The 12,119-nt window shown below is 46.1% G+C and overlaps 1 protein-coding gene across 2 annotated transcripts in view; it reads left to right on the plus strand.

Moving 5' to 3' along the window:
* The window catches only part of mfsd2ab (MFSD2 lysolipid transporter A, lysophospholipid b), a 52,660-nt gene that overhangs the window by 16,903 nt on the left and 23,638 nt on the right, over positions 1 to 12,119 (plus strand). Inside the window, exons 2-3 of one of the 2 annotated variants that reach the window (XM_068011377.1) lie at positions 779 to 936; positions 1,050 to 1,175. The exons of the other annotated variant lie outside the window; for it this stretch is intronic. Coding sequence (XP_067867478.1) covers positions 779 to 936; positions 1,050 to 1,175 — 284 coding nt within the window. The remainder of the gene's footprint in view (positions 1 to 778; positions 937 to 1,049; positions 1,176 to 12,119) is intronic. 2 annotated transcript variants of the gene reach the window in all.

Below are 12,119 nucleotides of genomic sequence, written 5' to 3' on the forward strand. Positions count from 1 at the left end.
CGGGTGGTCACTTTACATAATGGCGTGGGGCCAATCACACAGCTGAGATGGGATGCGAGACGCTGAATTCGGTGTCGGATCACTCTGGAGCAGGTGCTTGCACCATATTTAAAGCCCTGTCAGCTCTGCTTGCATTGCTGCCTTGGGTGGATTTGCAGCTTGCTGTTCTGCCGACTGAGACCGGTGTTAGAGTGACTCTTGAACCCACCTGCTCCCCACTCCTGGAGGTGGACCCTACAGGATGGCAGAGGCAAGACAGTGGCCCCACGGTTTAGCAATGCCTCACTCAAGATTCTCCTCCAGGCTGCAAAAGAACAGGAGGAGGACCCCTTCCCCATCAATGGCAAGAAAAGGTCCTCCCACCTGACCAAGCAAGCCTAGATGGAGATCGCAGATGAAGTTAGCAGCCGTGGAGTTACCGCCCGGACTTGGGTACAGTGCTGCAAGAGGGTCAACGATCTCCTTCATTCTGCCATAACTCCCTCCTTTTTCGGGATTGTAAGTGGGTATGCAGGAGGAAGCAGAACATGGGGAGGGAGACTCTATAACTGCGCTGGCAAAGGGGGTTCAGCATCACCTCATCCTGACAGATGCATGACTGCATCTTGGCCACAGGTCACCTTCTTTCACAGCTCACCCCCATTAACTCCCCTGAGACCAGACAAGAGCATGGCCTATATATATGTGATACCCCAGTATGGACAAGGGGCTGCCACCAGCAGAACTGTCATGTTAATCTCTTTGCAGAGTATGACTATCTCTCTCTTTCCACTTGCAGGACAAGAGGGTCCATAACTGGAGGGAGACATCCCGGGCTGGCGGAGGCATCCCAGATCTTCAGCTTCACTCCACAGCAGAGGAGGAGGCACTAGAATTAGCGGGGACCAAGGGCGGCCGCTCTATATCAGATGGAGAGACTGGAGTCTGCGCAAGAGAGTGAGGATTGTCTTCCATTGATATAGAGTTCACTTCTGGAGACCCACATCACGCATGTTTGGCATGACGAGATCTGCACAGCCTAACCCACACGTTTGTGTTCTCTCATGCAGTTCGCGGTGGCAGGAGACTCAAGCAGAACGGGGACAGCCGTCAACCTATGAGGAGGAGGAGCACTCTGAGGAAGCACTGTCCCATGACTCCCATGACCTTACATCAGCGCAGATACTTTCATATCGGTGGGTTTCCACTCGGCTGTAGAATCAGGGTCATAAACTGGTGAGAGCACCACACATGTGCCCGACCTCCTGGCTGAGGCTGAGACAGCCGAGGCCTCTGACAGTCAGAGAACTGTGGGTGGCCAGGCCCACGCGGAGCTCCAGGCTGATGAGCCTCCGGTGTTGACAGCACAGGGCATGCTGGAGTTGCAGAGAGAGGTAAGGCAACATCTGGCAGAGGTGCCAGAGGAAATGTGCAGCCATAAGCAGATGATGGAGGAGTCCATCCATGCCATGTGTGCTGCCATGTCTCAGGCACGTGAGTGCATGGCTTCCTCCATCAAGAGCCAGATCCCACAAATGGTGTGAGCTCAACACAGCAGTGACAAGGCTAGAAAAGAACAAGGCACCTGGAGTCTTCTCTAGCTCCTCATCCTTCTCTGGTGAGCAGGAAGGTTCAAGTGAGCCTTGAAAGAGAGGAGGAGAGGCTGATCCCCACAGCTGGGGATCTCCCTTCAGGGCCCTCAGAGTGTGGATAGTGGTTCCTCAGCCCATGAGCCCAGCTCCAGCAGCCACGACACCTAAACAGAGTCCTACCCCTATGCAGGGAACCCTCAGGCAGCCGGGACCCTCCAGGCCTCAGGCAACCAGAGGACGGCCACCAATGTCATCACATGCCAAAGGGCAGCCTGATCAACAGCCCAGCTCCTACCGCTGGGGTAGTACCTTGTAGAAGAACTCAAACATATCAAGAAAACCACCTGGAGGCACTTGGGGATTCACGAGTGTTTGAAATTTGACTTCTGCTGCATCATTTAAATTTTTTGGTTCTTGCAATTAACTTCCATTGTGTAAAAATGATTATTCTATCACACCTTAATTGTAAGCTGCTGACTTCACCCTTCCCCCTTCGTGGATGCCATTGTGGGCACAGCTTTCATTTTGAATATGATCTCCCATGGGCCATAGCGCATGCTTCAGCTGAGTACTAGACACGGATGACAAATTGAAAGGAGGCGACAGACTGCATGCATTGAGGTGAGTCTTTATTGTTTTTACTTGAGTGCCATCATGGTGGCTAAAAGCAGGTAATTATGAGATTGAGCAACAGGCCAAGGAGACCAGAGACAATCTGCCTGGCCTAAGGGTGGCAACAGTCAGTGCTGCTTGTTCATCCCCTTCCTCCATGGAGGAGTGTCGTTCAATCATGTCTTCGTCATGCAAGGCCTCCCCTCTCTGCAGTGCTGGATTGTGCAGAGCACAACAGACCACCATGATAGACAAAACCCTCGCTGGGACATACTGCAGGACTCCACCGGATAGATCTAGGCAACGGAATGTCATCTTCAGCAGCCCAGTGGCCTGCTCAATGGTCGTTCTGGTGGAGTCATGGCAAGTGTTGTACCTCTCCTCCACTGCAGTGCGAGTGTTCCTCACAGGTGTCAGTAGCCATGTCTTCAACGGGTAGCCCTTGTCTCCGAGAATCCATCCCTGAAGGCGTGTGGGGGGCCTGAAAAGCTGTGGTACCTGGGACTATCGAAGCATGTGGGCACCATGGCTGCTTCCCGGGAAGCCAGGACACACCTGCAGGAAATGCCTTTGGTGGTCGCAGACAAGTTGCACATTGATGGAATGGAAGCCCTTCCTGTTGTTGAGGGCAGCTGTCTGGTTCCTTGGAGCCTTGAAGGCTTCATGCATGCAATCTATTACACCTTGTGCCCGTGGAAATCCAGCGATGGCCCTGAATCCGATGGCCCTCTCAACCTGACTGTCAGGGTAGCTCTGGTAGCACACATAGTCGCCTGCCCTCTTGAACAGGGCATTGATCACCTCCTTGATGCAGTGGGGGGCTGCTGCCTGGGAGACTTTGGTGGATCATCAGAATGATTCTGTGCAACCGTGATCTTCAGGGCCACTGGCATAGTGTGGCCCCACTGCCAAATCCTATAAATCTCAACTTGTCCTGCAGCAGGGCACACAAGTCGGTGACGGCCTCCCTGGAGAGCTGTAGTCTTCGCTGACAATGCCGCTTGGACATTTGGAGGTAGCCGATTCGAGACTGGTACACACACTGGTGCAGGTGGGCCCTTCTTGGCGTGGCCAGTGGCTGCTGCTCTCGTCATGGAGCTTCACGGACAGGTGCAGCTGCCTCCGATCCTCCCTCCATTGGAGGCGCCACATCATGCCATGGGGGTCCACAAAGACAGGGTGTATGAGACCCATGCCAGGTGATCAGTGGGCCTCCAGAGCGCTGACGATGCAGAGATGGCCCTGCTTTGGCTACTTCTCCTGGGAGACTCCTGATGGCCCTCAGTGCCCACCCTTGCTGACAGCCAATCCTCTATCCAGCAGTATGGGCACCCAACAGTTTAGACACCTGATACAGCCATCAAAAACAAAGCCCCCACCTTGCAGATCTCCTGAGACCCTGCTGAATCAACACTCCCACTCGAGACTACGATCCCCCCACTTTGCAGGTCACCCAAGTCCACAACTCCCCGCATCCACCTTCTGGCAGAGCGCACAGCACGGTAGGCCAACAATGGCCTCTGCTCCCCACCTTCCCCTATGCAGTGTTGGTCGTGGCTGTCTACCCATCGTGGTGCTGAAGCCTCGCCTCATTGCCACCGGCTTTCAACAGCCGGGAATCCGAAGGCACGTGAGGACCGCCCGTCGTCCACTTAATCCCAAGCCCCTCCGCCCCCCCATTGAATCATGATAAATTAGATGCTAATGTATTAAAAGTACGTGCTGAGCAACTTGCATTGCATTCTTGTCACGTCGGGGCAGCAGAGCCACCTTGGTGCTTTCCCACCGCTGACTAAATCCGGAACCGATGTCATGATGCCGGATTTCCAGGAAGATGCTGTGACACGATTCTCCGCCCCCCCCATGCCACCATTTCCACTCCAAATAGCCGCACTAAATTCAGCCATAGTGTGGCCTGGGAATTATAATTAATATTCTAATATGTACAGTTGCTGTCTGCTTGAATAGTTCTCGTGTTCCAACATTAATTTTTTTCCTTACAACATTTTTTAACGTAGCTCAAACTCATATGACATGATCAGTTAATAATATTACACCTTTCTCTGCCCGTAGAGCTTATAATGTACAACGCAAAAACCTTTACTGACTGGTTAGTTTTAAATTAGCAACGTCTAACTCTGCATAATGCTTTTTGATCTATTTAGACCAGCATGATATCCTAAATGTGTTACTTCAGCAGTACTTGCAGGGAGAAATTTTCTGTGGGCCCTGGCTCTGTATATGATTTGTTCTTGAGTTTGACCTCAAATTCATAAGTGGTGAGAGGAAAGCTGAGAAGAGAAGGGGGAGGAGAAGAGAGGTGTGTCTAAACAGAGAAACACACTATCAGTATCAGCCAATAGGGAGTGATCCCAGCTGTGGGATGTTCATGGAATGTTGTAGCAGAAAGAGGTTACATTCAGTCAAAAATGACAAGCCTGAAGCTGTGACGTCCACCATGAAGTTGAATTCATTAACATACTCTCAGTAGCTGGGCTACCGTAACCACACCTTGGTGGTCTTTTAAAGATTTAATCTGATTTTTTTTTTATAAGTGTTTTTTTTAACTACATGTCTGCATTAGCTGGAGAAGGTTGCTACTTTCAGGACATTAGGGTTTTAATGCCTGATATCTAATCACTGTGTTTAATAACTGCATCTTTGCAGGCCATTAGTGCAATTAAATAAAACTGTACCCACATAAGAGCCAAAGTTTCAGCAGAGAAAAGGAGAAAATTGGGAAAAGGCTAAAAAAAAAAACCGCAATAGTATTATGATTGCATCTACGTTTAGTGACTTGGGTTTCACCTAACTTATTTGCAAACTGATCGGGCTGCATTTTACATTCCCGCTGCCAAAACAATGGCCATGCAGACCACACGTCGCGGAGCCACCACTATATTAAACACAGCGGCTCATTTAAATGGTCAGGGGGATCTGGCCGCCCCCATCCCCCACAATTGATACAATTCTGTAACGATGTTATTTATTGACCAGCGTTACACCTGATCCAGTCAGTTCCTCGATAAGTGGCTTAGACTAAAATTTCCCACATTCAATAGTTTTTAATACAAATTCTAAATTCTTCCAGAACGGAATGTGAACTTGGCTGTTTTACTAAGCCTTGCCTCTTAACGAGCAGTGACCTTGAAAGTTGTAGCATGCTGGATGTGGATCTGATTTCTCTGGCTTTGTGAAGGGGTAGTGTTGCTTTGTAAAGGTAATCTTTTGCTTTCTGTTGCTGGTAACACAGGTGTGTTGTGTATATGTTTTTTTAAATGCACATTTAAATAACTGCATCTTTGCAGGCCATTAGTGCAATTAAATAAAACTGTATATGGAGATTTATTTTCATTCCTCCCTCCCACTGCAAAAAAATAACGTAATCTTCCTTTGTAATGTGACCACCCTGTTTGAACTCAATTTTGGCTGGAAAGGGATGGACTCCACCGCTGCTGGTGTGAAGGATGCTGTGTCCTTTTGCTTACAGCAGCTTGATTTCACTTTCCAGACCTTATTTGGTAAGAGTGAACAGCTCAATGGATTTATGAACTTATTTTGTTTTGTACTTGGCCTCCAATTGGCACTTGTGTTGGGCAAAAATGGAGGCTGCAGTCTGGATTTTTCACTACCAACTGCTTGTTGTACCAACGTAAATCAGATCAGCAGGGGTGCAAAATGGGCAAGAGTTCTGTTCTGCTGGAACTCTGCCCATTTTAACACCCATTCAGACTTCTTATTTCTGGTCACATTTTCTGGCATTTCCATATCGTCAGTATCAGGTCATGTTCTGAGCAGTTAAAAGAGCAACGAGTCGTTGCAGTGCACAAGAGAAAAGATGGAGGCCAGCACCAAGATTGGGAAAAATGTTATTTGACTCGATTTTATTTGGTTGATTTTCCTACCACTGCAAACTATTTTCACATCTTTGTGGATTTGCAAGTGGCAGTGAAGGTCACAACTGCCCTGAGCTTTCACTGCTATGGAGTCATTCCATGTCGTCACTAGGAATACCACTGACGCTCAGCTGTGCACAAATATATTAAGCAGGTCATGGATGATTGTTTGCCAGAACAAGCAGTTTCATCCACTTCCCACAGATAGTGGTGGTAGCCTGAAGGGACTCTACAGTTTACAGAGTGACAGGATTCCTGTAGGTCCAAGCCATCAGAGGTCACACCCATGTTGTTGTGCATGCTACGCTGCTCAATGACATTGCCAACATCAACGGGAAAGGATTCCATCCTCAATGTGCAGATTTTCTTGCACCTACCAGCACTGCACCTCACTTTCCTAACATCTTCCTCAATGCAATGATTTTAAGGCAGTCTGGTCTTTGTTTAGTTGTTGTTGGAAGCTGGACAGCACTACCAAAACATTTATAGCCTATCCCTAGATATCTTTAAGGTATTAAAAGCCAACCACATTATGTGGGAATGGAGTCACATGTAGGCCAAACAAAATAAGGGTAAGCAGCTCTCCTCACCTGAAGGAGATAAGTATATCAGTTAGGTTCTTACAACAATCCAGCAGCTTTCATGATTATTTTCTGCTGTCATCCCACAAATTGCCAGATTTTTGTCATTTGACTTTGACCCAGAAAGAGAAGTCTTAGGGTAGCTCAAGGGAGATTGAGGTTATCTTCTTCTTCCACAGCTAATGACATATGTGCAAGGTCCAGGACATGAGTTGAGCAGCAGCATAGGTGAGGTCCTTACTAGTTGAGTCATAACTGAGCAAACCATTGGAACAGTGAAGGTGTGCTTCAGTTACCTGGATTTATCAGAGGGTGACTCCTGATCTCCCAGTTGGCACACACCTCACTACTTTTTCTTCCAACTCCTTCCTAAGCTATAATGCTGGCTTCTATCTTCTGCTTTTGCTCCTTATGGGCATTGATCATTGCTGCACTCTGGGTTAGGATCCTTGCTATCTGTGAGAATTCTTGCCTACAGCACACAGCGACACCCAATCCCTTGGAACATTGACAAAAGATAGTTGCTGGGAGTGGCAGAGGTTGGCGGGTAGGGAGGGGTGTAGCAATGAAGAGAGACTTGAGAAATTAAAACATTTTTAGCTGGAGTTGAGAAAGTTCAAAAGGTGGTGATAGAGGTCTTCAAAGTTGTGAAGAATTATGATAAATAGTGATTGTTTCCACTGGCTGATGAGACGGCAGTAAAATTGTTTAAGATAACCATAAAAAATTGATTTTTTTTCTCAATGAAAATTCACTGAAAGCTTTGATAAGTAATGCCTCCATGCCAGGAGCCAAAGAAGGAAATAATCTTTATTTAAAGAAAAAAAACTCCTAGTGTCCAATATATTTCTTGGATGGAAAGACTACTCCTGACCTGGACAGGTGATACCCTAAATACTAAAAGTGTTGGGTCTGAGGTGCAAGATGTACCTGTCTATGATGCATAAAATCAGGGGTCCCTCCACGTTATTTTCCACTTGTGTAATGGATTCAATACAGGCCATATGTTCGGTGAACAGCTCTGATACTCATCTGGTTGCTGTGTTTGTTTTAACGCAGGAATGCATTGGGCATTGAAATTACAGCCCACCACATCTGTGATGGAGCTAGCAACTTCAACTGGAGCCATCTAACGTTGTCCCATTTTTCTTCTCAAATACTAAATCCAGTTAAGTTTTAAATGATGTTATAATCTCTGTCTCAGGAGTGACTTCTGGTAAGGCATTCCATGCTTTAATAATCCACTGTTTAAAAAAAGAAATTGGCAACAATCTGTCACTATATGCCCTGTCAAGAACTGTTTGAGAATAATATGATATTCTAAATCACCCATTCCTCAGCAGAAGAAACACACAGGTTTCCAGAAAACCTCTTTACCCAGGCAGTGGTGAGAATGTGGAACTTGCTAGTTGAGTCAAATTGCATAGATGGATTTAAGGGGAAACTAAATAAGCCTATGAGGGAGGAGAGAATAGAGGGTTATGCTGATAGATGAAGAAAGATGAGAGGAGGGCCAAGTGGAGCATAAATGCTGGGATGAACTGGTTGGGCCTAACCACTTGTTTCTGTGCTGTATGTTCTATATAATTGCACATCGCAGGAACACAAACAGCTACAGTGAACTTTGGGAGGAGCACATTTTCCAAATAACGCAGGCATTGAGCAAGACCTCAGGAAAAATTTAACTTTTACCGCCTATAGAAAGAGCTGCTGTTACTTGTAAGAATCCAACTGTCCTAAGTCAGCAGATTGCTTTAAGGGTGTCTCAGCATGAAAGCAGTTTGGGTGTGTATGCTCATACTTTCAACACAGTTTAATGCTTTGCTTTTTTTTTGATTTGACAGCTGCTTTCATAATTGATTCTGTCTGATGCCCCCAAAACATTTTTATTAAAAGATGAAGCAGAGCATTTAAAACAAAGGCGCTCTGTGGTAAGTCAGGAATAGGTCAGTGCTGTGCTCTTCATTCTTGGAATACAGGAGACACAAAGTAACATTCACCGCTACATGACGTGTGGTCAAGTCCAGATTCCTGCCACAGCACTATTCAGGATATTATATAGATTTAGAAAGACAGGCTGATCAGAGAGGAATGAGGAGTTATTCTCATCAAATAAGATCATTTCTTTTAAGGGCAGTGCACCTTACAGTGGGCATACAACCACAGTGTACTGACGATCACCCATCCCTGATCCAGTGAACATCCACCCATTCTATCTACAACAACATGTAAAGAGTATCCCCATCTCCCAGCTAAGTTTTTCTCGGGAGCCTTTTATATTCTAACTTCATGGAACAATGCCCTGGAACATTGCAGAACAGCTGCGGATGTTGGTGTGGTTCACCTTCCATTACCAGGCATGTCATTTTGGAGCCAACTAGATGCCAAAGAGATCTTTTACCTCAGGAAGGTAACGTCATTCCATGGCACTGGGAACTGTGATTTTTCTCACTTTGCTCCTCAAGACCAGATTCTTAATAGTTAGACTGGTCCTCGCTGGTTAAACTCCAGAAGACTTGAGTCCCTAAGCCTTGGCCATTGAAGTTTATAAACAGCAATATAAAAGCACCTCCATGGTGACTAAGACCCTTTCGGTTGTCTGCTTCCCTGTTGCCTCAAGCTTTCTCATCCTATTACCAATCTGCAGCTCCTCTATAATTATAATGTAAAATAGATCAAGTTCACATTCACCAACTCCCATCACTCTGTCATGGTGTATCACCGAGCAAATTCTAAACATTCTGACCAAATGTAGTCATTCCTGAAGATATTTGCAGTTAGTGTGATCTAACTGGTATCTTTAAAAAAAAGAGTCAACCAATCATTCCTCTCAGAATTGCCTCCTTCAGTCACACCACCATCACTTCTGATATTTCATCATGGGCCATTCTTTATAACCCACCCCCTTTTCCGTGGCTCTGTTCCTCCTTATGGTAACATCTCGTATTGACCTAAGGGAAAAAGAAATGTCAAAACAGAGCCATTAGATTTTATGATAGATTGGACTGTCCACATTAATTTAAAACAAGTTCACTAAAATATATTGGCCTCCGTTATATTGACCACTTTTACATCTTAAACCCTCAGAAATGTCAAGTTTTATTTTGATCCATGTTTACCTGCTTGAAACTCCTTTTAATTTTTTTTTTTCAAACTTGCTACCTACCTGCCCCCCACCTGGACCAAGAGAGTTGATTTCACTGCTGTAATTGACGGTCCTACAATGGTTTACTGAGTAAAAACACCAACCCAGTATAGCACTGGACCAGACCTGAAAATCGCAATGAAGTTTTTCGCTCTCTGTCAATTAACAGATTTGAGTTGGGGCAGCGGTTACAGCGCTCCGACTGATCTCAGTTACCCCTGCTGGAAAGCATGTGCCTTTGGAATTCAGGTAGGAACTGGACCAGGCTTGACTATGATGCCTTTCATGGTTGAGTAGCTTGGTAAAGAATGGCAGCTTGGGCAAGGTACCAAAGATCTGCTGGTTGTGCCTTAGGGAGGGGAAACTGAATGGGAAGAAAAATTTGGGTATGGGAGGCAGAAAAGTTTACAAATATGCATCCTCACATGGCAAACTGCAAATCTATAATGGCTGAATTCTTATTCTTAAATTGAATTGTTTTTCAATTAACCTGGTGCAAATTTATTGATGTCTCACCTACATTAAATTTTAACACAGTGTTACTGCCAGTCTGTTTAGTTGTTTCTACTCTGGATTGAGCATGAAGTTACATTCATAGCTGCGGCAGTTGTGAAATCCACACTGGGATTGCTGTTGAAACAGCCTGCGTGGAAATAAGAGCAAGGCTTGAAACATGCATAGGTTTAAAGATGAGCTTCTTGAAACAACATATCATTTATTTGCTAAATATAGAATAACTGTTGGATTGGTGCACGTGCTGGACAAGTTTCACAGAAGCTCAAGCAGTTTATGAATGTCCTAGCCTCAGCACTTCTGTCACAGGCAGTAACTCCCCCCAGCACAGCTGTCATAGTGACAGCTATTTTTGGGTGTATCAGCTGTTTTGATGCTTGTTGTGACTGTCTTAAAAAGTGGAGCAATGCCTACGTAATCTGACAAGAGCAATGGCAGCTATACTGAGGGCCATCACCAGTCACCTGATGGGTAGGGCCAATGGTGAAGGATATATTTAAGCATAATTGCTGAACTCAAAGTAACCACCATGTCTTGCAAAGTTTTTTTTTAAATTGTCTATTTCTGACCAAATGTAGTCATTCCTGAAGATATTTGCAGTTAGTGTGATCTAACTGGTATCTTTAAAAAAAAAGTCAACCAATCATTCCTCTCAGAATTGCCTCCTTCAGTCACACCACCATCACTTCTGATATTTCATCATGGGCCATTCTTTATAACCCGCCCCCTTTTCCATGGCTCTGTTCCTCCTTATGGTAACATCTCGTATTGACCTGAAACGTAAACCTGACCTTCCTCTCTCCACAGACACCGCCTGGTATGCTGAGTGGTCCCAGAATTTTCTGTTTTTTCATTCTGAACATTGTAATGAAACGCCCACTGCCATCCGAAACCCATTTGCCAAGCAGCACCTGGCACTGTGGCAAAAAATAATCAGTTCATTGTTATGTCTACTGTCACTCTAACTGATGTGGAGCGAGGGAAGACTGGCTGAGCTGCTGCATCATAGGGTATTTGTCCACTACAGATTAAAAGAAAAGTCAACAGCGTCTGGCAGGATGACAATCCATTTTGCCCATTTAGATGTTAAAGATTTATAAGTCAGTAGTTTGCAAACCCAATCCCCACCCCCATAACCCCCACCCCGTGAAACCCCTCCCTCCATGACTCACCTGTGGCCTGGGTCCATTGACAATCCTGGGCCTCTAGTGAGTCCATTACTGACAGCAGCCTCTACCTCCGCGGTGGTGCCTCTCAGTAATAGAGTTGCCGGCCTCTGATTGACTGGCAGCTCTCAAAAATTGGGACTTACATTTCCGGAGTCCTTAATCCCGGGGAAGGTCTGCCGCTGCCCACTTAAGTGCCCAATTGGCACGTAATACGGCAGACTTTCCCCCACGGAGGCGACACAGTGCTCTCGCCAGCTCTTCAGGCAATGGCCAAGACCCCCATGGCCTACATAAAATCTGCCCGATGGTTACTGCAGTCAGAAACATTGGGGGCAAGATTTTTCTTTTGGAGTCCTGATCAAATCCAGGTTCCAACCCTGCACCATGTCAGAATTAGTCGCCCAACGCAATGTTTGAAGCAATAGCCAATTAATGGCCAGAGGGCACACTCGCCATCCAATTAAGGATGGCAGGCGGGCTCCCAAAGCTGGATAGTCAATAGGAGGCCCTCAAGCACTGAGAGCGCTGCAGGTACAGGTAAGGGAGAGAGAGGACGCCTCAAGGTGGAGGTGCCCTCTCACCACTTTCGAAAGTTTTGAAAATAAAAATGTTCACTGTTGCCAGATCACTAT

This window comes from Heterodontus francisci, chromosome 31, assembly GCF_036365525.1.
Source record: "Heterodontus francisci isolate sHetFra1 chromosome 31, sHetFra1.hap1, whole genome shotgun sequence".
NCBI lineage: Eukaryota > Metazoa > Chordata > Chondrichthyes > Heterodontiformes > Heterodontidae > Heterodontus > Heterodontus francisci.